General features: G+C 43.9%; 1 protein-coding gene across 1 annotated transcript in view; it reads left to right on the forward strand.

Annotated features, from left to right (window-relative positions):
• The first annotated feature begins 3,554 nt into the window (after positions 1–3,554).
• CNGB3 (cyclic nucleotide gated channel subunit beta 3) overlaps positions 3,555–27,079 on the forward strand; it is a 71,887-nt gene continuing 48,362 nt past the window's right edge. Inside the window, exons 1-3 of the mRNA XM_077351979.1 lie at positions 3,555–3,974; positions 7,409–7,481; positions 18,166–18,295. Of these exons, the coding sequence (XP_077208094.1) occupies positions 3,870–3,974; positions 7,409–7,481; positions 18,166–18,295 (308 nt within the window). The 5' untranslated portion in view covers positions 3,555–3,869. The remainder of the gene's footprint in view (positions 3,975–7,408; positions 7,482–18,165; positions 18,296–27,079) is intronic.

Genomic DNA, 27,079 nt, shown 5'->3' on the forward strand with positions numbered 1-27,079 from the left:
GAAAGGTGCGCTTCACTTCTTTCTCACTGTTGGAGATTGTAACTAATTTAGGAATTGCCAACTTTCAAGCTGGGGCTTGGAGATCTCCCAGAATTACAACCCATCAGCAAACTATAAAGATCAGTTTCTCTGGAGGAAATGGCTGATTTGGAGGGTGGAGTCTATGGCATTATACTCAGCTGATATCCCTCTTCCAGCCCCATCCTCTCCAGGTTCCACCCACAAATCTCCAGTCATTTCCCAACCCAGAGTTGGTGACTAATTTGAGGTAAAGACGAAAGTCAGGATTATAAAACCAGATATGCCTCCCCCCCTTTCTACCCTATGACAGGATACAGAGGAAAAGTCATGTTCTGTCACAAAGACCTTTCTCATGGGAAAACCAGAGCAGCGGGATGGTGAGTAGCATGATGGGAACAGCACTGGAGGAGAAAAGTTTCCAGCATTACCTCCTCCAGTGCTTAATGATTAAAAGGGACAGTTTTTAGTGAATATTGGCCAGAGCCAGCATCTCGACGAAGCTAATTGGATGAAGCGTACCTGTCTTTCCTCCTGCAACATTAATTTTCTTATTTAACAGTGGGTCATGATGTTCAATTAGCCAAAGTGTTTTTGCCATGTTCACTAGACGAGAAATATAACTAAATAGCTATTGTACATAAAAGACAACCAAAGACCAAGGCAGGTTAATCACCTCTACCGAAGGCATTGGCTGGAAAGAATGGGGAACGATGGAACAAGAAGTTCCATTTGTAGGAATCTATCTGGTTCATCATGACCTGATTACAGTTTATGAAATGGTAACTTAGAAAGGTTTTCAAAACATTTATTTCATTAGTCACAGCCTAAGCCAATATAACATTCATTAGTCACAGATGTCAGCAGTTATTAACAGGTTCCCAAAGGCATTTCCCTGTTAATATCTGTTACATTTATTTCTCATGCATTTTAATTGTAAATTAAAAGCAGTGCAAAGTATTGTTAACGGAAGAAAACTGAAAATGGACCTGGCAGAGGGGCTCCTTCAAAACGCTCCTCAAGAGGTGTTCTTTTACACGACCGTGGTATTGTGTTTCACTACAGATGGCAATACCGCACTAGAAGGAAAGGCGGTGCGTCGCAAGGAAATGAGTATCCATACATTCTTTATGAACAGAATAAATTTGCATTAATCATTTCATTTCAGAAAATAAGATGTCTAGAAGAAATAGAAAATAAGATACATTGTGTATGTGTACATTCAGAAACCTCGCACTTAGAGCAAAGACTGGAATCCTGAACTCTTGTCAAGAATTCGCCAGCTTCCAGGTTCTGTCCTATCAGCAAACTGGCTTATGGACCTATGATGGGCTCCCATTAGGGGCCAGTCATGTGTCTTGTCAGGAGTCTCAAGCATGTATATAAGTTCCCCGGTTGTCCTTGTTTGTGCTCAGTATTTTTCGGTTCTAGTAACGGGTTGGTTGTTTGGACCAGAAATGTCGAATACTGTACATTGCAGAGTAGTTCTGTTCTGTGCATAACCCTTGTACAAAATCTCCTTATGTCATTCAGCAAGAGCATAGACATTTCAACAAAAGCCAGGCTGCTTTGGTCCTCTCACATTCCAGTGTTTTGTTTTGTTTTTAGAAATGGCACTCTAATTTTGGAATATATATACAATTCAGGATTCTAAGAACCATGCTTTCACGGTAAATGACGTTCTAGATTGTGTATTTAATCTAGTGAGAATGCTGCTAAGTACTACAAACTGCAGTTCACCATATGCTAAACCCTGCTAATAAAATGCAAGGTAGCCAGTGTTAAAGAACAGTCTGGAATTCTGAAGCCAAAGAATAGGGATGAAGGCAAAAATACACAGATGCACAAGAAGCCATGTACAAGAGCTTCTCCATCTAAACATAGCATCAAAGTTCATGCCAAGAGCTGCCTGAAGAAATAATTTTTTCAAGACATAGAGATGTTTGTTTGTGCACAGAGTTTATCAGGAAGGATTTTACATTGAGTGAGATCATTGGTTCATATTACACAGTGTCCCCATCTACTCTGATGGGTTCCTTCTGATCAAGCATGGATCCTTTTTGTTAGCAGGAACTGTGCCAGCAAAAGAGGGAACCTGCTTTTAGAATAAAGTCTACACAAGGCTTGCTGCATTAGAAAAGAAATGGTTACTCTTTATTGTTAGACTATCCATGCTGAGACAAGGAAGGAGCAAGAGCTAAGCCCGGGTGGCCAAACTGTGGCTCTCCAGATGTCCATGGACTACAATTCCCACCTGGCAGGGGCTCATGGGAATTGTAGTCCATGGACACCTGGAGAGCCACAGTTTGGCCACCCATGAAGTTGTAAAGCAGATTCAGATAACACATGGTGCTCTCCTGGAAGTTGGGGGTGGGGGGAGCACAAAGACAGCTGGAAGGAAGTTCTCTGGAAATAGCAGTATGGACAAGCAACAAACAAGTGGAAAGGATCAGAGGATTCTGACCAGTCTACCTTGCTACCAGGAGTGGTAGAGTTCAAGAGATCCAGTTGATCCATCCTCCATGGCATCAATTTAGTCACGGTAAGTCGCGGCCGCACTTTAAACACTGCTGGAAAAGGATCAGGAAAGCACTTGCAAAGGAAAATAATTTTTTAGGATTATAGAAGCATGTCAACAAAAACTAATAAAGTAGACGTTTTTGGATATGATCTTCCAGAGAAGTTTTGAGAAAATCCCCCATTAATGGTTGCTCAAGATTCCCAGATTCCTTATAGAATTACTGTGCCTTTTATTGCCTAAAATCCCACACTGACTGGCAATTAAGGATAGATTCAAGAAGAAGAAGAAGAAGAGTTGGTTCTTATATGCCACTTTTCCCTACCCGAAGGAGGATCAAAGCGGCTTACAGTCGCCTTCCCATTCCTCTCCTCACAACAGACACCCTGTGGGGTGGGTGAGGGTGAGAGAGCCCTGATATCACTGCTCGGTCAGAACAGCTTTATCAGTGCCGTGGTGAGTCCAAGGGCACCCAGCTGGCTGTATGTGGGGGAGCACAAAATTGAACCTGGCATGCCAGATTAGAAGTCCGCACTCCTAACCACTACACCAAACTGGCTCAAATGAGTAGCCATGTTGGTCTGAAGTAGCACAATAAAATCAGAGTCCAGGAGCACCTTTAAGACCAACAAGGATTTATTCAGGGCGTGAGCTTTCGAGTGCAAGCACCCTTTGTCAGACTATGATCTTCTTACATGACAGGGAATACATAGCAAAAATCAATTCTGTTACAAGGCTGAGCAAAATTTATTGAGGCTTCCAAGAAAAACAGTTACATTTCACCTTGTTCATATTGACATTTTATTCCTTCCTCTTTATCTGACTATTTTAAAATGATGCCACCAGCTAACAAAATGAATAACTTGTTCCGACATTCTGACATCACCACATGAGGATCACAGAAAAGAATACTTAAATACAGATCTCATGTAATCTGCAGTTACAGAGTCAGGCTATTGGCCAACTGGCCTTGTCTGTGTCCCAGTTAAACTCCTAAAGCTTCTGACGAAGGCTCAAATTGATGGTAAACAGTGATGCTATACTCCAGCCAAGAGAAACATAAAAAGATCTGGGACTCTATTCATTCGGTGATCTACATTTTGAAGACTCTGGGAACCTTTTACACATAAAACTGTAAATAATTTCACTGTCTATGAAACAAAAGAAATGATGTCAAGGAAAGATGTCCTGAGAATAACCAGGCCTTTGCGACGGTTACTAAACTAAGCAGAACTAAGCCCTGATTAAGCATCTAATTGGCTTGAACAGCAACGGCACAGAAAGCTTTGGGCAGTAAGAAAACCGAGGGTTCAGAATACCTTTTGAGGCAAAGATGTTTAATATACTGAAAAGAACACTCAGTCAAATGGTGCCACAACCATTGAACGGAAATGCCCAAGGAGACACAACTTCTTCTGGCTCAGGATCTTCAGAGCAGGTAGGTCTTTAGAGGCGATTCCTTATTTACTGACATTATACTGTTTCAGAAATGAAAGAAGTTAGTAAATGTGGCAAATAACAATTGGCAACCGATCCATTTTCCTACATTATCACCTCTCACTAAGCTCATTCCCTAATGCTGAATATACATGTGTCAGGACATGTATGTAAGTGCGTTTCCAGTAACACTGAGTTTATTGGGAATAATACAACCAGATTCTAGTTTGTGGTTTTAGATCTACACTCAAGGACTGGCAAGGACCTGGGGAGGGTGCATAATTTTCTCTTACTACCTTGCATATTTGTTTTGATGGTTATTGTTGTGATAACCGTTTTTACTTTAGTTTTATTTCTTTCTGGTTTTATAATGATGTTAAGGGTTATGGCTACAACATCTATCAAACAAATACTCAAATATCATTTCCCCATTCCCCACTACATCCTCTTTTCCTTCCCTCTTTTCCTTCCCATAATCTTTTGTACTGATCACTTCCAGGTCATGTAGGCATATCGCGTTAATTTCTAGTGTTCTTCCCCACTCCCAGTGCATATACCCACCTTCCCCTACTAGCTGCTCCAAGGGACCTGACAATCCGAACTGAATCTGGAAATCTTATAGCTTACTACTAAACAGACTAACATGGCAGTAAAGCAGGTTAATTAATCATATCAGTAAGATGCAGCCAGGCACACACAAAATTTGCAGTTGGCGTCATTGATTCTTTGCGAATGAAGGACACTCTGCTTCTATTAGCTGAAGCGATTTAATTAAATCTGTGCATCCAAGCATACTATATCAGGATGAGGTTAATTTCTATTGAAGAGACAAATAAAATTTAGGATCAGGATACCACTGTATGCCACAGTTCTTGACTTACAAGAAGTAAGTTCTTGACTTCTTCGTTCTCTTCTTCGCCTGGTGACCACATAAGGGTCTATGAAACTGACTACACTAACCATATAGCCTCTAGAGCAGGGGTAGTCAACCTGTGGTCCTCCAGGTGTCCATAGACTACAATTCCCATGAGCCCCTGCCAGCAAATACTGGCAGGGGCTCATGGGAATTGTAGTCCATGGACATCTGGAGGACCACAGGTTGACTACCCCTGCTCTAGAAAATATTGGGTTAGATCCAGCCAGCCTTTCCACTCAATCTCACAGTTCTCTTTACTATTGTCCCATATGTTTTTGCCCATCTAGGTCCCATGTTCCCTGGCGTAGCTTTGTGTGGTGTGGTCAAAGCGGGAAATATCTTTTTTCCCCCCCACTAGTTGAAAAGATGTTTGAATTCAACACATTCCTATGACTAAAATGACACAGAGTATAATCCTAAATAACATTAGACACTAGGGCAGAGTCTGCACTTACTTTCTTTATTCCATTGTCAATCCTGTGGAATTCAGATTGCTTTGAACTTGGGTCTTCCTCTCCTCCCCCCCCCCCATTGAAACAGGAAAGCCTTCTGCACGTGGTTAGGGTAGCTCAGAAGGGGGAGGGGAGCCAAGCCTCTTTCTTTCTTTTCTTGAAGGGGGGGGGAGGAGCCAGGCAGGGAGCTTCTTTCTTTTCTTGAAGGGGAGGGGGAAAGGATTGAAAAAGGCCGAGAAGGGAGAAAAAATCCAGAACCGACAGAAGTTGAGAGAAATTAGGGGCTTCTCCTTTAAGGCAAGCATGTCATATGACCAGGTGTAGCCTATCAGAGGTTCTATACCACGGAGCTTTCTTTCCCAAATGGATAATGAGGATTAAAAGCAGTCTGAGATATCGCACAATAAAGGTAGAGTCACTCCGGATCAATCCTCTTGCTGCAGAAGGAAAATTAAAATTCCCCAAAATCCAAACGGAAATCGCATTCTGTGTAGAGGGCAGGGACTGAATCGATCTGGGGTTGGAATAAAAGTTCCGTGCAGTTTACACCTAGGTGAAAAGCTCACTTACCTCCATAGACATAGATGGGTTAACTCTGCTTAGGACTTCACTGACAGTACTATTTAACATGTTTTTAGCAGAGCTTAAGGGGGAAGAAAAGATAAAACAGTAAAAGGTAAAACAACCTCAGAACATTGCCCTCTTAAAGTCATTGTATAACCATGTTTGTAGAGCCGAGTTTGACTCCCCACTTCTACACATGCAGCCAGCTGGGTGTCCTTTGGCTAGTCACAGTCCTGATAGTGCTGTTCTCACAGAGCAGTCCTGTCAGTAAATCTAGGGTTGCCAACCTCCAACCAGAACCTCAAGATACCCTGGATTAACAACTGGCCTCCATGCTTCAGAAATCAGTTCCTATGGAGAAAATGGCTCCTTTAGAGGTTGGACTCAATGGCATTATAGAATTATGGAATCACAGATTTGGAAGGGATCTCCAGGGTCATATACTCCAATTCCCTGCAGAATACATGAGACTCACAACTACCTGCCTACCCATAGTGACCCCAATTCTATGCCCAGATGATGCCCCCCCCCAAGAATCCATGGCCAGTCTGGCCTGGAAGAAATGGAGCCTGAGGAGGACAAGGATCTCAGTAGGGTATGGTGCCATAAAAATATTGATTTTCTCTAGAGGAGCTGATTTCTGTAGTCTGAACATGAGCTGTAATTCTGGGGGGTCTCCAGGTCCCACCTGGAGGCTGGAATCTCTTTATGGACCTGACTCAAGCCAATCATGCTTAAAGCAGTTTGGGGTACATAAAAATACATTTTTACTTTGGCCACTCAACATGTTTTAAAATGTAAAGATGTATTTTATGCCTTTTACTGTAACTTTATCATCTTGAAGCATAGCTTTGGGCAGAAGGTGGGGAAAGTAGCTGAATGTTCCTCACAAGAACAAGCCTGTCTATATGCTGCCTAGTAAAAGGTAAAGGTATCCCCTGTGCAAGCACCGAGTCATGTCTGACTCTTGGGGTGACGCCCTCTAGCGTTTTCATGACAGGCTCAATACGGGGTGGTTTGCCAGTGCCTTCCCCAGTCATTACTGTTTACCCCCCAGCGAGCTGGGTACTCATTTTACCGACTTTGGAAGGATGGAAGGCTGAGTCAACCTTAAGCTGGCTGCTGGGATCAAATTCCCAGCCTCATTGGCAGAGATTTCAGACTACATGTCTGCTGCCTTACCACTCTGCGCCACAAGAGGCTCTACTGCCTAGTACATTTTCCCTAAAAACAAGATTCTTCATAGGATCCATTCAGTTTGGAGGTGTCTATGTCTGTTCAAAAAGGGCCCTAGAATCACCTCTCCAGATATGTATACTGGACTTCACTTTTAATTAATGACTTGAAATTTACATCTGGACTTTCTATTCTACTACATACAGCAAAAATCAATTGTTAAACCTAAATCTGATTAGCAGATAAGTGTGTCTGTGGCGAAAAACATTATTAACCCTGCTTGAAGGGGTTTTGCATTCACACACATCTTTTGCTGTTTCTTTAAAGGAGGAAGATGACACAGAGGATTCCTCAGAAGAAGAGACAGAAGATGCTGAAGACCCAGAGCCTGAGAAGCAAGGTTAGTAATATGAATTGTCAAAGATTTTCACAGCCAGAGTCAACTGGCTGTTGTGGGTGATCTGTTGTGGGTGATCTGGGCTCGGTGGCCAGGGTCTGGCAGTTTTAGGCCACAACATCTTACCAGTAACTGTGGCTGGCTCAGCCACCAGCCACTCCAGCAGTGCCTCCAGCACAGTGCAGTCCCCGCCAGGCACTCCAGGTGGCAGCACAGCTCGGCGGGACAAGAGGCAGAACTGAACTGAGAAACCCTGGGGGAAAAAACACAATTTATATACAATCATGAACAATGGATCTTCACGCCATTGGTTTAATTTCTGTGAAAGTACACTTGCATAATGTTATGGTTGGGGGGTCACCACAAGATAAAGAACTGTATTAAAGGGTCGTGGCATTAGGAAGGTTGAGAACCACTGGTCTAGATGGCTAGACAGGATATCAAAAGGTTAGGATCGCTTGAATCATGCTACTTGAAATGGTTGGCTAGGGCCATGTCTGGGAGCACATACTTTATTTTAAGTTGGTTTGGGGAGGGAGGGAGGAGAGAAGGAAGAAAGTGGTTTGGGGAGGGAGAAGCCTGTTAAGTGCGAATGGTGTGGCTTGTAGGCTGGAAGGGAGGCGAGAGACTGATGGTTTCATGATGACGGGGAAACTGTTTTTAAAAGTGTGTAAAATATTGCAGTAAGCATTTGATGGACTATGTAGAAAATCATATCAGTGCAGTGACTGGAAAAGTTTTGTTGGTTCTTGCATCTACTTCAGCACAGGACAGCTGTCAAGGAAGAAAACAGCGGAGAAATTCTGGGAACAAATAAACAGGGAATAGAAATTTAGCATTTCACACTTGTCTGTACAGATTATTTCAATGCACTTAGTTCATGTTTCCACCAATTATGTAATTACTATTCAAAGTGATATGAGTCCAATGGTAGGAACAGAGTCTACTCAGCTTAAAATAAAAATTTAAAAATCAGACTTAAGCAGAGCAGCTTTGAAGAACAGAATTGGAGAGCACAATCACTGTGTGATGGTAGACTTACAGTTTTTAAGCACACCAGTCAATTTGAACGCTAGAATGGCTGCCAGTGTGATGGCCACTAGCAGCTGAGGTGTTTCCTGGCATCCACAAACTTCCCCTTTTCCTGATCTTTTCCTCACTTATCAGGGAAAGTTATTTTTGAAAACCTGCGTTTCACAACCCAAACAAGCCTCAAAGTGACTTACAATTGCCTAGGCTTCCTCTCCCCACAACTGACACCCTGTGAGGTAGGTGGCGCTGAGAGAGCCCTAAGAGAACTGCTTTGTAAAAATAGCTCTATCAGGACTGTGACTAGCCCAAGGTCACCCAGCTTGCTGCATAGGGAGGAGCGGGGAATCAAAACGTGGCCTGTCAGATTAGAAGCGGCCACTCTTAACCACCACACCAAGCTTCCCTTTTTTCTCTTTTCCATCCTTTGCTCCATTTGTATTCTTTTCTCCTGTGACTGTCTGAGAGCAGCCCGCAGACTTACCCAGGAGCCTCAGGATGCCCAGCTAGGAACCCACAGGGAATCCCACCAGGGGAGTGGCAACAAGGAGACAAGCTGGAACAGCAGCAACACACTATGGGTCCAACAAAGGATGGGCACAAAACATGAAAATGCAGTTCATGAACGTGGTTCACGAAACATGAACACCATCAGCCTCATGGACATCCCAGTCCACAAAGCCAGCCCAAAGGTAGCCCCTTCGCCAAAGGGAGCACAGAGGGAAACTAGCCACAAAGTAGAAACATCCCAAGTGGGCCATGAGTAGCCACTCTGGAAACAGGCCACAGACAGGTCCCTCGGTGGAACTCCTGCCGTGCTGCAGCTGCACCTTCTTCAGCAGCAATTACAACATTGGAAAAACCCCGCCCAGTTCTCCTCCACCCAGTGGGCAGGCCACTCTTAGGTTTGGTGTCTTTCTTTTGCCATTTGTCGGGGTGTTTGTGTATGTGTCCGTGTGTGCGTGTGTGCAAAGGTGAATGTGTCCTCCCCTGCTTCACACCTTTACAGCAAAGGAGAGCACATCCCCCCCACACACCCACTTCACACTCTTAGGGAAGGCACTTGCCACTGTCAAGGAAAGGACTCTTTACCACCCCCTCCATTGTAAGCTTCCTGGATTCTTCTCCCTTTCTCCAGAGGAAAACATCAGAGGTAATTCAGAGAAGGAGAAGGAGAGGTAGAGGGTCTCCCCTCCCAAGCAGCTATTTTCTCCAGGGGAACTGATCTCTGGACAGACCTCAGACCCAGGTGACACATCCATTTCAAAGAGCTGAGCCAGAGCTCTGAAGGCCCAGAAGCATGGACCCCCCCCCAACCAAGCCTCAGCCCACACAAAGGCAGCCCCAGGGCTGGCTGCCTCAGCATGTCTTCCTTTTCTGCTGCCTGCTGGCCTCCCTGAGGGGACCCTGCCCCAGTTGTCTAGAGCCTACTATCACAACAGACCTTATCACTGATAACCTGGAGGATCCACTGAGCTGGATATTGCTCAAGGGACAAGGAGCAATGACTCAGAAGGTCTCAGGCTAGGGTCTCTGACACACAAGTCATTTCACCAGGTAACCACAGCTGGGGCAATCTATATACAGACTGGCAGGTCGTAAATTATTGACTGACATCAACACATACATTAATCCCAGAAAAGTGGCACCCTCTTTCCTTAAGGGGATCCTGAGTGGGTGGGAAAGACAGCTGTGAGTGGATTGCAACCAGATGGTTTCATTAAAAAAGGTGGCAGTAGGGATTCTGCCTGGTTGGAGTTGCATGAAGAGTTAGCAAAAGGATTTTAAAAGTTCAAGGATTAAAAGATAGGGTCGGCTATTCCAATGGCTACTCAGTGAGCATAGCATTGCAGCACCACAGCTCGATGAACAATGTCTGCCAGGGGAAATAGCCCTTTTGAAAATAGCCTAATTCCTCATCGTCTTGTCCTGGACACTCGTCACTGATTCATAGCCAAAATGCAAGCTTTCAGGCTCCGAAAGAGAATGGTTTGTCATTAGCGATTAGTCAGAGCTTGACTGGCTTTAATAAACTTGCTTACTCTTCTTCAGTTGTGAAAGGCTAAACTGTAGGAAGCTAATCCATATTTCTAATTGTTGATTCTATTCTACACCTATGTGCAATTTCCCCCTTACTTCACAAACCTTCTCTGGTTTGTCTAATCCATTTGTCTAGTCCATTGAAGAGAATATTAAGGCTACCATCCAAAGAAGTGGCACCCTGAGAGAGGAAACCAGGGTGGTGGTGGGGACAGGGAGGGTGCATCATTCCCAGCCTCACAGCATCTATGAGAGGATTACTGAAGGTTTTGTATTCTCTTGTCCTCCACTCACAGCCACTGGGGTCATAAGCTAGGAAATGGGAAAGAGATGTCCCTGAAGGCAAAATTATCACCAGAATGGGCAGTTCCTCTGAACATCCTCCATCCACCAAAGCAATATCTTTTAGCTTTTTGGGAAGGATTAGTGTTGCCTAGAGAGTTATATGCCACCACTGCTGCTTTTCTCATTGGCTCCTCTTATAGGACTTTAAAGTTCACTTCCAGTGGATCCATAATAATTTTTAAATCAGTGCAGATGGAACAAGACTGGAGTGATATGGTCTCTATGACATAAAATTGCCAGGTCCCTACCAGGGACTGGGGGACCCCTGTCCTGGGATCCCTCTCCTACACCAATCAGTTGGTCAGTAGGGGGACTTACTGGCAGCAAAAGCCAGCCTAGACCACCATCACTGGCAACATTGCAACATATCCTGTGGCATGAACATCACATCATCACCTACATGGGGATGCTCTGGTATCTGACCAAAGTGTAGAGGAAGAGTAGACGGTTGTAAGTCACTTTGAGACTCTTCTTCTTTGAAAGTCTGCTTTGTGCAGTGGTTAGGGCACAGCCCTCTAATCTGGAGAGCCAGGTTTGATTCTCTACTTCTTCACATGCAGCCAGCTGAGTGACCTTGGGTCAGACACAGTTGTCTCAGAGCTCTCAGCTTCACCTGCACCTGTGGGGAGAGGAAAGGCAATTGTAAGCCATTTTGACTGTCCTTCAGGTAGCAAAAGGTGGGGTACAAAACCCAGCTCTTCTTTTTCTTCTATGGTAAAACTGACTTCCACCATGCACCTTTTGCCTAAGTACCAGAGTGTCCTCATGTTGGTGGCAATGCAATGATGGTCCTTCCAGGGCATGCTGTATTGCTGACAATGCCAGCCTAGGCCTCCTTTCTCTCCCGATAAGTTCCCCAAAGCCCTCACCAGTTGCTAGGGGGAACACAACTATAATCTACTCCAGTCACCATTTGTGCCACAACATTTGGTACTTGCTGTTGTTTCCAGATACTTTTCACAGACTAATCGTGTAAACTGTATTGCCGTAAGCTGATCTAGATATTACCAGGGTACGTATCATAGCAAGAAGTTTTTTTTGTGTGTGTGGGGCGGGCAGGGTTTGCTTAGGAAAAGTTGCAGCTGGCCCAGCAGTGGAAGCAGGACGAAAGTTCGTTTGGCCACTGCTACCACCTGTTTATCCAACAGCAGGGATGTTTCCGCACAAGGACCAATGTTGCCAATTGGTTCCACAAAGAGGAAACGCTATTTTAAATAGTGGAATCTCGGTGTTACGCATACCTGCATTTGTAGTGGAATCCAGTAGCATTTCATTCATTCCCCACAGGTTTCCGGTCTCGCAGGAATCGCTAGAAAGGAAATGATTTTTTCTGTGCTTGGTCCCGCCCCTGGCTGTCAATCAAACAGGTCTGAGCCTAGCAGCAACAAAAGGCTATGAACCTGCTCCTTTTGGGAAAGTGAGATCCCAACCAGGAGACCCATCCATTCCATTTCACTGTTGGTTCTGTGTTAGAGACAAACTAGATTAGTTTTAAGGAATCAAGTTGGGTTGTCCCTTGGCTTGACACTTTCTACCCGCAGCCATACAACTGACTGGATAAAATAGAGCACCAGCCCATCAAAGAGCAGCCCTCTGAAGAGTTATTCCCAGCAGCTATGGCTGGACCAAGCCAGCCAGGCCAACAGGCAAAAGAGGGACAGGTGTGGGAGGATGGGGCAGGTTGTTGGACTTGTTCATGATTAAACATGGTCCATATAAGGCCAGGTGATAGGCCAGGGAGGAAGTCCAAGGTTCCCTCCAGGAGTGGAGAGGATGTTTGGAAAGAGCACCTGAGGCTTTGGCTGGCCTTGGGGACCTGGATCGAACCACAGAGGTGGTGGTGGAACACAAGGTGAATGCCAAACACTTGTATCCCTAGAGTACTATTGTACTTTTGTAATGCATGATGGTATTACCCATGACCTGGGTGACCTTGGGCTCGCCATGGCGCTGATAAAACTGTTCTGACCGGGCAGTGATATCAGGGCTCTCTCAGCCTCACCCACCCCACAGGGTGTCTGTTGTGGGGAGAGGAATGGGAAGGCGACTGTAAGCCGCTTTGAGCCTCCTTCGGGTAGGGAAAAGCGGCATATAAGAACCAATTCTTCTTCTTCTTATGATTTGAGAGGCAGACAGTAAAAAATAGTCTCTGACTTTTTTTCCTAAACATTTTCCTTTTATTTTACCACTGTAGATACTGAATCTGCTGATAGTGTGTACTGTCTGTACATCATCATTTTTCTTCATTGTCTCCATAATTATCCCAAACAATTCAGTCTGATTTGATTGTCACATCTTCACTGAAGGGGAGGGAAAGAAGAAAGCAAAATATTCCTTAGTAGATCTTGTCAACATTAATGTTAGCAATTAACATTATAAGTGATTACTAAAATGTAGAGACTCAGTAGTAACAGATTGCTTACATTTCTAACAGCGGTATTAAGATGCCTCCAGGAGATGTGAAATAAAACATGGCATAATCATGAGGATATTTAGTTCAAAATACCCATATTTTAATCAGTAACAGTACAAAAGTATAAAATACGTAGGTAAAATATTGCAATAAATCAAATTAATGAGCATTTGAGTGCTATTACACTTCCATGTTCTTCTGTAAAGTTCAAACCAGCATTTATAGCTTCAGAATGACTGTGGGCTAGTTTGAACAATACTGCTGCCCTGCCAGTGTCTTATTTCCTAGCACACTTGATGTGCGACCAGACCTCTGAAGCCATGTGGTATTCATGCACTACCCAATTTGATATTGGAAGGTTTGCCATGTACACTAGGGGTGTACATTTGTAGACCTGAGCCATAAATATACCCCAAAATGCCCTGTCATATTTTGGGGAATATTCAACATCCAAAATATAGCCAGATTTTTTTCAGGAAACCAAAAACATTATCCTCCAAAACCTTTGAAAGTATTTGGGATCTACCAGGAAGATCAGAAGCTTGCAAATGGAATTTTTTTCTCTCCCCACACTCTTTTATTTTTGTATCTCCCAGGACTTACATGGCCTTCCCAGTTTACTTTAGTCAATGTCAAGTGTGTTTGTCAGTTACAAGAAGTTTTTATCTTTGCTAGCACTGCTTTGTGTCCCCAGCACTGTTTTTTGCACAAGACTTCCAAATCCTCCCTTGCATTTAACTGTGATTTAACTTGGGGCAGGGTCCCCTCAGGGAGGCCAGCAGGCATTTGCTGTGATTTAACTTGGGTTCTTTGAATTTACACTGCTGCAGTGGCACTGAGTTCTGCTGGGCTTGCCCCCCGCCCCCCAACCTTGAGCTTCCATTGCAGAGATTCCCTGATTTGATTTTGGTTCTGTTTGGCTTGGCATATTGGCTAGTAGTTGTGCTGAGATTACTAGGTTCTATAATGGTTCTATTGGACTTGTTGCTGGTTCTTCCACAGGATACTTTTGTCCCACTGTAAGTTTGGTGCCTGGACCTTAAAAAATAACCCTCTGGCCACCCAGAAAGTTTCCCCATAGGGAATAAAAGACCCAAAAAATTGGAGACCCTTTAAAAAATCCCTAAAAATACCAGTATGGTATCTAAAATTTAGGAATATCAGGACTACTGCTATTTTTTTTAGTCAAATATAGCTAAAGCCTGAAAAAAATCACACCCCTAATGACCGTTTATGCACTGGGAACTTCACGGCCCCAGCTCCCATGCAGGAGCACAAATTGGGGGCAGATGAGGCACACCAGGCCAAATGCTCCCCCATGTGCATTCAGGAAGAGGTGGGGCAACCTTCCATGACTAAAACTCCAGCCTGCAGTCCGGCATGAAATCTCCAGTATGTAAACGGTTAGTGCATGCTTGAAATCCTACTTTTAATTCAGACTTTTATCATTTATATATGTCGATCCTACATGTTTCAAGCTTGTCGATATAGAAATTGTGGATAGCTGCTGCTTTTAGAATTGGGGCTGACACACACTAAGTTAGAAGGAAAGAAAGGAACACTGGCCCTCTTTCTGCTCTCATCAAACTAGGACAGCTGTACCATCTAAACAAACTACTATGACTGTTCAAATGCAACATGAAACCATGTTTAATAATTGTTCACATAATTCCTGGTTTGACCTCAAGATAGTCAATTATCACCCTCATTTTGTAGCCTCTGAAAGCAATGCCTTGGGACAAGTCAGGATTAAGCCCCGATAGCCACATTCACTTATCATACAAAACTATAGTTAAGACAGTGGCTAATAAACCAATTTCAAACAATGGTTTCAAATCCTGATTTGACATGAATTACTTATAGTCAAGACACTCTTAGTCAAACAATCATATTAACCATAGATAGTTAAATTAAATCATGGTACATGTAAGGTCTGAGCAAGCTAATATAAATAACATACATTGCTATTGAATAAATCAACTACTACAATTATTTAAAGAGAGTTATTTAGGATTTGATTGATTTGTACATCCATCCATCTTAACAAACTACTGCAAGCAACCAAAGGTCCAGATTGCTGCCAAGTTGTTATCCTATAAACATATTGCACTTAAGGCTAAATTTGAGCTGCTCTGTGGCCCAGTATCAAAGTAATGACAGCCCTTATAGGTTTAGTTGCTGTTACCTGGAAGACCCAGACTAGTCTGATCTTGTCAGATTTCAGAAGCTAAGCAGGGTTGATTCTGGTTAGCGCTTAGCTAGGAGACCCCCAAGGAAGTCCTGAATTGCTTCAGAGGGCTAGACAATGGCTAAAAGACCTCTGAACCTTTCTTATCTTGAGAACTTTATGAGGTCACCGTATATCAGCTGTGATTTGATGACACATTTAACCACCACCATGGTGTTAGTTAAAATTAAAATAGCAACTAAGATTAGAGAAACATGAGAATAACTTTCACCTTGAAGGGCACTTCCTTTATGGCCTAAATATACACTATATTAAACAGGAAGGCTTTGCTGTACAAGCCACTGGTTGAAAACTAACCTAGAAATGCAAGGAAAGGTAACAGCAAATGGTAGCATGACAACCACTGAGCTATATAAACATTATGGAGTTGTAATATAACTGTGGGTGAGATTTTCAGTTTCAGTATCTCCTATGACATCTCTTGAGGCTTTTAAATGCGCCATTTATCACTTATTGCTCTGATATTTTAAACCTCATTGCAAAACATAAAAAAGAACCTCTATTCTGTGCTTAGATTAAGTATTAATAGATCTGCTTGAGTAATACAGATGCCTCCTGTTGCCCCATGTCTTGACAGATAGGAAGGGGGCCCTCTCCTACTTTATTTCAGAATGTCATGACTGTGTATTAGGGAATAATAACATACATTGAAAGATTCAAGGCTACCACTGAAAATGGCAGATCTATGTGAAGCTTACCTTTATATTGTGCTCACTATAGGTGTCCCATACACTGATGTCATTACATTGTTTCTCTCTTGCCATTTTGGATAATAGGCCCACATTTCTCATCACAGACATGTAATCCTGCTCTTATTTCCAAACATTAGGAAGTTGTGTGAATTTATACTGGAGTGTAAGTTCAAACATCTTGTTACAAGGACTTTACCCGAAACTTTTCTGTTGACCTTTACACTCGACTATAGCTTCTTTCTTGATGCCTCCATACCCCATGCATGAACTGTGCAGTCCAAACTACTGTAGTTCCCCTCAACAGGGATTTGCACTGAAATAATGACAAAGAAATAACTAAATTAAAAAGGCTATCTTTGTCACTGTTGCTTATCGTTAATACAAATTAGCACCTTTAAGACCAACAAAGATTTATTCAATGCGTGAGCTTTCGAGTGCAAGCACCCTTCGTCAGACTATGATCTTCTTACATGATAGGGAATATTTGAATCTACCATTAATACAAATGTTGATAATAAAAATGATAGGCATTTTACCCAACTGGAAAAGTTGAAAGATGAACCTACTGAAAAGATAGCAGTGATAGGTCTCTTTATGAACAGCATTCCAATCATTTTATTGACCTAGAGAAAGGCTCAAGAGTATAAACTATCAATATGATACCATTTTTTTCTGACCATGTGGATTGAGAGAATGAATTTAAAGGATTCTATTTGGTATCTTGCTTTTTGTAGGCAATCACTTGCTACTATGGTTTAGTATGTTGTAAGAGACAGTGACCCTGTTCAGTCATTCAAAATGTATACCATCTACACACAAATAAAGAAGCGGATAATCCCCCCTGAGTCCCCCTGGATATCTACAGTCTAATCTCTGCAGTGTTCCCTGGGTCCAGCATCTTGTTTCTGTAGAATTCCTGATCAGGGAACCTTCCATACATGTACTTGCACAGTTCTTGCTACAGACAGCTGTATTTATAACCATCTATATAAGAGGCAGAGCCTATTGTGGTGCAGGGTGGTAAGGCAGCAGAAATGCTGTCTGAAGCTTTCTGACCATGAGGCTGGGAGTTCGATCCCAGCAGCCGGCTCAAGGTTGACTCAGCCTTGCATCCTTCCGAGGTCGGTAAAATGAGTACCCAGCTTGCTGGGGGGTAAACGGTAATGACTGGAGAAGGGAATGGCAAACCACCTTGTATTGAGTCTGCCATGAAAACGCTAAAGGGCGTCACCCCAAGGGTCAGACATGACCCGGTGCTTGCATAGGGGATACCTTTACCTTTATATAAGAGGCAAGCAGGCATGATCATACTTCCAATAACATGATGCAAGTAACACTCCTGAACAAGGTTAGAATGATTTCCTGGAGGGAGGAGAAGAGAGTTAATTGCCAGCCCCTGTGTAGATTTGTGTATGTGCTACAGTGATTATTTGCAGGAGATACGAATTGAGAGTTGATGAATTGCCAAATACAAGCTGCTACCTTTACATACCTTTCTTGGGTTGTCCAATACTTCTTTGTGTCCCGTCTTGAGTTTGCCAGGTATTTCCCTGCATCCATACTGCACATCAGAATTTCATCAATAGGCTATAAAGTAGATTGCTTTCTCCCATCTGCCTGAAATTTGGCCTGAAGAATGATCTCTTGGTTGATGGTTACAGTCACAGAGAATGTGTCCCAATTGGAAGTAAAAAAAAAAAAAAGAAATTTCCTATTTATCCAGTGGGAATAAATATAATGAATGGATGCAAACAATTTGGGAAGGAGGTGTGGGGGGGGGGGCAGGAATCAAATACCATTTCCACACGAGGAATATGTTTTGTTAAGTTTGTACAGGCTTTATTATAAGACTTTATTCTTAATTTAAGTGTTCATTTTTCACAATAAGTATATTGACATTAATCAGCTGTCTGGTTCTAGATGCTGTACAACCTTCAGAAGAAGTTCCTGATCCCACCAAGGTTGAAGAATCTACTCAAACTACTGAGTTAACACACCCAGAAAAGCAGCAGCCAGCCAAAGGGAAAGAAGAGCCAGGAGAGCCAGAAGAGTGAGTAACAATAGAAACTGATGATTGTAACTGACACGCCAGCTACAATATTTCCTTTCAAAGGCTGAACTGGCCATGATAATCCTTGCTGAAATCATGTTGAGGTTACATTAATGTGCTCTGTGTAGGGCTACCTTGGAAAACTGGTCAGAAATTTCAGCTGATCCAAAATGTAGTAGCCAGGTTTCTGTCAGGGCTGGATACAGAGCTCAGATCGATCCATCTGTTTCCAGGTAAAATTCTAAGAGTTCTTACCTTTAAGCTATTAAGGGTTTAGAGCCAGTGTAATCCTTCCCACCCATTAAGGTCCTCTTCCCCAGCCCTGCTCTCTCTGCTTCCACCCGCAGATGTGAAATGGGTAGCAACAAGAAGGAACTTTTTGATTGGTGATAGTCGCATTTGGAATGCCCTGGCTCCTGAGACTTTCCTGGCACCTGCTTTACTTAACAAAAGTGACAGGTTGACACAAGATTATCTCCACCCATTATTGGAGATCAATTGCAATCAGAAATCTTCAGTCATGGATCTCCCACATAACTTTTAGTTTACTCTTACAGTATAATATTAAGCATATTCAAAAATGCCCTTCACAATTGTCCTAATTTGCCACAACAGAAGAATCAATATGTGATCTATATAAGGACCATAGTGATCATTCTCTCCTAAATTTGTAACCTGTCAGCGTAGTTATACAAATATCAGACAAGCAAATGTTATTCTTGCAGGCACAGCACACTGCAGTTTTCACACCAGATTAGTTGCTTCATCTTGTCTGATATGCAAACTATTGTTATCATTCACTTGCAATGCCCATTGCTAAGAGATGTTTGTATCATTTCAGACACAACCTGGATGCCAATTGATTGATTGATTTTTTTACCTTTCAAACAAAGCTATAGTGCTAGACCAATGTAGCAGTTCAGCACTATAGCGACAGCCTTCTAATGCATGCACCTGTCAAGCTGCATAGAAACAAGAGCTGGATGGTAGTTCATTGCATGGTGGTTGCTCATTGCATGCAGTGACTGGTGTTGCAGTAGTTGCTAACCAAAGGTTAGGAAATGAATGCTGTCAATATTGAACTGAATTGCAGTATTGGTCTAATGCAGTGGTTCTCAACCTGGGGGTCAGGACCCTTTCACAGGGTTCGTGGCATGACAAGTGGCTTGGCCGTGAAAGTGCCATCCACACAACACCCTTGAGGGGTAGATCAAGATAGAATATTCGTCTGTCTGGAGCAGCAGAAAAGAGTGAGATTGGTATGGTGGGACAAGAGGCAGAACTGAACTGAAAAACCCCAGGGGAAAAAACAATTTATATACAATCTTGGATGCTTTGGGCTGATCCTGCATTGAGCAGGGGGTTGGACTAGATGGCCTGTATGGCCCCTTCCAACTCTATGATTCTATGATTCTATCATGAACAATGGATCTTCACACCATTAGTCAGTTTCAGTTTAATTTCTGTGAAAGAGGTAAAGGTAAAGATAAAGGTATCCCCTGTGCAAGCACTGGGTCATGTCTGACCCTTGGGGTGACGCCCTCTAGCGTTTTCATGGCAGACCCAATACGGGGTGGTTTGCCAGTGCCTTCCCCAGTCATTACTGTTTTACCCACCAGCAAGCTGGGTACTCATTTTACCAACCTCGGAAGGATGGAAGGCTGAGTGAACCTTGAGCCGGCTGCTGGGATCGAACTCCCAGCCTCATGGTCTACACCACAAGAGGTTCTGTGAAAGAACACTTGCATAATTTTATGGTTGGGGTCACCACAACATGAGGAACTGTATTAAAGGGTCGTGGCATTAGTAAGGTTGAGAACTACTGGTCTAGTGCCATAGTGCAAGCATTAGAATGTTCAGAAAAGAAAAGCTGAAATAGAATGCACTGTGTGCAGGGGAAGCTGCATGGCAGAGTGCTTCAGATACAGCTCATTAACAAAACTAAATAGGCTATCTAAACCTCCATCCACAAGTTGCTATACAAGGAATCTGGCCAGCCATGGATAACAACCTATTTAAAAAGGGCAATGTGGAAGAGTCTTAGCCTGATTGTCCCTCACCCTTTACCTTCTATAAAATCCATTATGGAGAGATCCCTTTTTGGAGGGTCATCTCTCAATGAAGAAACCAATTTGTTATCCTGTCAAATGACTCACTTAGCTCTGACAGACAAGGTATTCACCCCTGGATATTCCTACAATCCATTAGCCAGAAAAATTACCCCATTTGGGGCTTTCCATCTCAATACTTTCTCATTTTTAAATATCCAAAAATACATTGTGATTGATATTAACAAACAGCAAGCAGATATAACCACGGTTTGCTTGGCCAAATGCAACTGTCATCTCTAAAGCTATTAGCAGTCATAAATAGTTTACGTCCTGGATAAAAGAAGGATGATGGAGAAAATGGAACATTTTCCTAATAATTTGAGTTGGGATTCACTTGCAGTCTATCAATAAGCTATTCCTTCTTTCCGTTTTATACCAAACTAGTAAAAAAGCCCATTGTATGAAGAAGACAATGGGCGCTAGCAGGTGGGGACCAGAGCGAGTGGCAGGCGAGGGACAGAGCGAGGGACAGGCTACCTGAAAGAGGAGGCGGGAGTCCCAGGTGTGGTGCGCTGGGCTGTGGCGGCTCCTCTGCATTTTTTTGTTCTTCTGCGGCTTTCCCGGCGGCTCCATTGTGTTCTGGGGCCATGAGGGCAGGGAGCACCCAGCAGCTGTGCTGTGGGCGGCTGCCGGGGCTCCCAGGGCGCCGGCTTGAAGCGGCGAAAGGCTCCTACAGGGTTTTTTTTCTGCTGGCTCTCGGCTTGGAGCTGCGAAAGGCTCCTACAGGGTTTTTTTTTTCTGCTGGCTCTCGGCTTGGGGCTGCGAAAGGCTCCTACAGGGTTTTTTTTTCTGCTGGCTCTCGGCTTGGGGCTGCGAAAGGCTCCTACAGGGTTTTTTTTCTGCTGGCTCTCGGCTTGGAGCTGCGAAAGGCTCCTACAGGGTTAATGTTTTTCTGCTGGCTCTCGTGGGCGTGCCGGCTTGGGGCTGCGAAAGGCTCCTACAGGATTTTTTTTTCTGCTGGCTCTCGGCTTGGAGCTACGAAAGGCTCCTACAGGGTTTTTTTTCTGCTGGCTCTCGGCTTGGGGCTGCGAAAGGCTCCTACAGGATTTTTTTTTCTGCTGGCTCTCGGCTTGGGGCTGCGAAAGGCTCCTACAGGGTTTTTTTTTCTGCTGGCTCTCGGCTTGGGGCTGCGAAAGGCTCCTACAGGGTTTTTTTTCTGCTGGCTCTCGGCTTGGGGCTGCGAAAGGCTCCTACAGGGTTAATGTTTTTCTGCTGGCTCTCGTGGGCGTGCCGGCTTGGGGCTGCGAAAGGCTCCTACAGGGTTTTTTTTTCTGCTGGCTCTCGGCTTGGAGCTACGAAAGGCTCCTACAGGGTTTTTTTTTCTGCTGGCTCTCGGCTTGGGGCTGCGAAAGGCTCCTACAGGGTTTTTTTTTCTGCTGGCTCTCGGCTTGGAGCTGCGAAAGGCTCCTACAGGGTTTTTTTTTCTGCTGGCTCTCGGCTTGGAGCTGCGAAAGGCTCCTACAGGGTTTTTTTTTCTGCTGGCTCTCGGCTTGGGGCTGCGAAAGGCTCCTACAGGGTTTTTTTTTCTGCTGGCTCTCGGCTTGGGGCTGCGAAAGGCTCCTACAGGGTTAATGTTTTTCTGCTGGCTCTCGTGGGCGTGCCGGCTTGGGGCTGCGAAAGGCTCCTACAGGGTTTTTTTTTCTGCTGGCTCTCGGCTTGGAGCTACGAAAGGCTCCTACAGGGTTTTTTTTTCTGCTGGCTCTCGGCTTGGGGCTGCGAAAGGCTCCTACAGGGTTTTTTTTTCTGCTGGCTCTCGGCTTGGAGCTGCGAAAGGCTCCTACAGGGTTTTTTTTTCTGCTGGCTCTCGGCTTGGAGCTGCGAAAGGCTCCTACAGGGTTTTTTTTTCTGCTGGCTCTCGGCTTGGGGCTGCGAAAGGCTCCTACAGGGTTTTTTTTTCTGCTGGCTCTCGGCTTGGGGCTGCGAAAGGCTCCTACAGGGTTAATGTTTTTCTGCTGGCTCTCGTGGGCGTGCCGGCTTGGAGCTGCAAAAGGCTCCTACAGGGGTGTTTTTTTTTCTCTTCAGCTTCTCGCCGGCTGGAGTCTCGTCAGGCCGGGAGCAACTGCGAGCCGCGCTGCGCGCGGCTCGCAGTTGCTGGGGCTGGGAATCGGAGGCTTCCCTTCCCCCCCCCACCCATCCACCCCCCCGAGGCTCTCTGGAGCCTTCTGCCGCCGGCCGCAGCGGACTCACAGCGTCTACGACGCTGTGAGCCCGCTGCGGCCGGCGGCAGAAGGCTTCCCTTCCCCCCCCCCACCCATCCACCCCCCCGAGGCTCTCTGGAGCCGTCTCTCGGCCGGCGGAGCGGGCTCGCAGCGTCCACAACGCTGCGAGGCCGCTCCGCCGGCCGAGAGAAGGCTTCCCGGCCCACCCCCCAGCCGAGGCTCTCACCAGGCGGGCCGCCATTTTCCGAGCGAGTGAAGCAGGCAATGGGGAGCCGCGCTTCGCGCGGCTCCCCATTGTCTGCTTGGGGCGGGATTGACACTCGGAGGGGCCAATCAGGAGCCGCTTCGCGGCTCCTGATTGGCCCCCCCCCCGAGTTTTTATCCCGGACCGGTCCCGCCCTAACTCCTCCCCACTACCCCTTACTCCTTTATACAGTCCGTGGCGCCCGTGGCGCCACGGGCTGTTTACAGATACTGGCAGAACAGCTATTCCTGTGAATAGCTTTGCAGGACAGTAGTAATCTTTCTATGGCTGCCTGTGAGCGAAAGGAAAAGTGTGTTGTATATGCAGTCCTTCACCTCAGGAACGATACCATTTCATCATCATATATAGACAAGCCCACGAACCTATAATAACAGGAAATTAAGGGAAAGCAGCCATCTCTACTATTTTAAGGATTACTGAGAGATTACATAGAGTTGGAAGAATGGAATGAATTGAAATCCTGTTGGCCACTTCTTTTTCTAACATACACATTCTGATGAGGGGGAAGCAAAGTTTCTAAATTCTTGTAGAGATAAAGCTTTATAGAAAGTAGTTTTAATGGGAGGAATTCTTATTTCTTTGCTTATGTCAGAACAAAATATATGGGTTTATTAACTATTATATTTACTACATTACAGTAACATTACCTTTAATGATTCAGTCATGATCTCTTTTCAAAGATTAATTTGTACCAATTAGAATAGAATGAAGCACAATCAAGCAAACATTTAGAAGCTGAGAAATATAATATTCTGATCTCAGATTCTTATTTTAACTCTGTGTGCTATAGACAGTGAATAGACCAGCTTGAAACTTCAAGCCTTCTGTTATTATATTTGCTTGAGTACTAAATATCTGACAGAAAACTACAAGAAGCCCCAATTTTCACATCAAATTATTGTTTCCCTTCCAATGCATGTGGCACACAGATCTCATAAGATTAAATCTAATTCTTTATTCACAAAATAAACCAAACTGTCTTGTGGCGAAGTAGAAGCAGATTTGTAGAAATCAGAGTATTTTCCTATTTAATAGGTATGGATAACCCAGATTTTAGCAACTATATGAGTCTGTTAATTGATTATTGACTTGCAGGAGGGCATTATGTGCTGGAATAAGACATGACACCAATGTTGGGATGAACAAGGCCACAGCTTTATTACCTCCCCATGGGAGGGATGGCACAGCATGGGAGAGGGAGCCTGACCTAGAAGAAGAAGAAGAGTTGGTTCTTATATGCCGCTTTTCCCTACCCAAAGGAGGCTCAAAGAGGCTTACAGTCGCCTTCCCTTTCCTCTCCCCACAACAGATACCCTGTGGGGTGGGTGAGGCTGAGAGAGTGCTGATATCACTGCTCGGTCAGAACAGTTTTATCAGTGCTGTGGCAAACCCAAGGTCACCCAGCTAGTTGCATGTGGGGGAGCGCAGAATTGAACCTGGCATGCCAGATTAGAAGTCCGCACTCCTAACCACTACACCAAACCACTACACCAAACTAGCAGTCAGCAGTGTGACAATTATTGAACAAAACATCCACCTCAAAACCCTGAACAATTCTGTATACAACAACATAGAGTGGGTGGGAGGGAAGCAGCTCCTGTGGCATTCCAGGCGAAGACACACGTGGCAACTTAAATAGTCACCATGGGTCCTGCTCAGCCCTTGACACACACTAGAGGGCCTCTGGGTGGTCTCCTCTCCTTCCCAGCAAGCCCTCCAACACGACAATGTAAGTCTCAGCCAGGTTTATAGCACAAACAATTATTTATATTATAATCTCCATGTTATACTGTATGCATGTAAATATTTCTGTCACATCTCACAATCCCAGGAAAATGTTAATATCCAGAAAATTCAAGGATACACAAGTGAATAGTGACTGTCATCTAAATTTTGTATGAGTCTTTGATAGCAAATAGCAGAAAACTGAGGAAGTATGTGCCTGCTTAATAAATTCACAACATCACCTGGAACTGCCACAACTCACATTTAGTTCTTTTACAGCATTTATAGATTGCCTTTCTTAAAAATACTCAAGGTGAATATATTAACTTCATATTTCAGAGATTCACTTTTGCATGCATGCATTTTTGTGATACAAATAGACCACGGATTTCTGCTCAAGTTTAAAGTGCTCTGTATGCTTTAATTTAAAAACTAGAGGTCATGTAGTTTAGGGTTGTTGTTTTTTTAAGAGCTCCTATTTCACATTCCATTCTTAAACAGTGGGGATTCTGCTTATAAATTCAGCTTTGGCTTCTGTAGGAGGGTCTCATTTTGGCTCATGGCTGAGACTTTGAGCCTGAAAATCTGCCAGCTCCTAAAGACATAAAAGTCACTTAATATTCTCTTGAAGAAATTAGCACAATAAAAATGTCCACCAGTTGTGGGATCTGAAAACTCAAGGGCTGAAAGGTACGTTAACAAGAGACCGTGTAAAGCTGAAAAGGAGAAGTAATGAGGCATGTAAGATTTTCATGCCTTTTCTACTTATGATATATAATTCTTCTGTGATTGAGTAAGTTGGGACATATGGTCAGTCTGTGTAAGCCTTTCAATCCACTCTCCTTGCTGAGGTAATAGCTGGCTGGGCCATGATTCTAGCTAATCCCACAGGTGGGTTTTTAAATTACCTCAGCAATGTAGCAAATTCTTCCTTCTCCTGTACTTTGTGTGTCTTGAATAGCATTCAAAAACTATTTTCCCTCCCCCTCCCTTATTCTGATTTGAACTCAGGTTGACAGTAGACAATAAGAGGTTTTTTCTTAACACGCAATTCTACACAAATATTTAGTACTAGGCCATATTTGTATAATTCTATGAAGCCTTTCGCAGTGTAATTTGATTGTTGATTGAAAGTAAGATGATGGTACCCCTTACTTACCATGAGGGGAAATTTGCAGCTAAATTGTGGTAAATCATGTTTAAGTAGATTTATGCAAATTTATTTCCCTCTGCCAGTGGTGTAGCTAATCCAATAGCACATTAGAGGCTGTAATAACCAATATTCCATATTCTCCAGTCATTGCTATTTACCAGAGAGATTCAAGTTCAATGGCACCATAGAGACAAACAAGATTTTGAAGGGATGAGCTTTTGAGAGTCATACATCAAAATCTTGTTGGTCTCTAAAATGCTATAGGATTCTAATCTTAGCTATTGTACTGCAGACCAATACAGGTCTGAAACCATTTACCAAAGACAATCCATCCCTACTTTCTGTAGTATAATCCTACTGAGTTACTGTCCCAGTTTATGGACCCATGGAATTCCATGTTAAAATGGTGTCAGCCATGCTAGTTCTGAGGTCTCAACTGCTCCCTTCCCAAGGTCTAGTAGACATCTAATCTTCGAGAAGGCCCCAAAGGCATTTAATGTAAGTGCAAAATCACACTGTGACATGTTGTATGCACCTGGCCATTTCATACACTGGTGAAGCCCATTTTGAATCTTCTATAAGAATAATACACATATGGTCCATTTTATATCTGTGAAATATGGGAAAGCATAACTGGATACAGTGTATCGCTGCTACTGGCTCAGTCCCACCCCCTTTCCCCAAACAAAAATTCCAATCAGCTTGGACTAGCTGTTTTATTTAGAACTTGAAACGATCTAGGTATCTTTGTCTCTCAGCCCTCTGCTGACTCTACTGAAGATGCTAGAGCTAGTTCCCAGATGAAAACATTCCAGTAGCCTTTCCTCATAGGTGCAGTCCCCAGGCCCCAGATCATCCTTGTAACTCTCCTCTGCACCCTCTCCATTTTGTCCACATCCTTTTGAAGGTGCCTCCAGAGGTGTACCCAGTATTCCAGGTGCAGTAAACAGCAGGAATATGACACCTTGCAATTTTGATGTTTGTTGATACAGCTCCAGACTGCATTTACCTTCTTTACTGCCGCATCACACTATTCATATTTAGCTTACAGTGCACAAGTACCCCATGATCTCATTCACACACACTGCTATCCAGAAGTGTATCTCCCATCCAGTATGTATGTCTCTCCTTTTTGTGACCCAGATGTAGAATGCTGTACTTATCCTTATTGAATTGCACCTTGTTTTCATTTTTAGGGAACATCTCTACATTATCAGCAGCTACACTGTTATTAGCTGGGACTTTTCTGTCAGCAAAAAGTGTTAGTTTTGCTAATGCCCCTGCTAGACTATCCTTTGACTCTGCTCATGAAATTGCAAGGGCCTTTCTCTAGTAATAAAAAGCCCGGAATGTCTGTCAGATGTTGCTCTT

This window comes from Paroedura picta, chromosome 9 (genome assembly GCF_049243985.1).
Source record: "Paroedura picta isolate Pp20150507F chromosome 9, Ppicta_v3.0, whole genome shotgun sequence".
NCBI lineage: Eukaryota > Metazoa > Chordata > Lepidosauria > Squamata > Gekkonidae > Paroedura > Paroedura picta.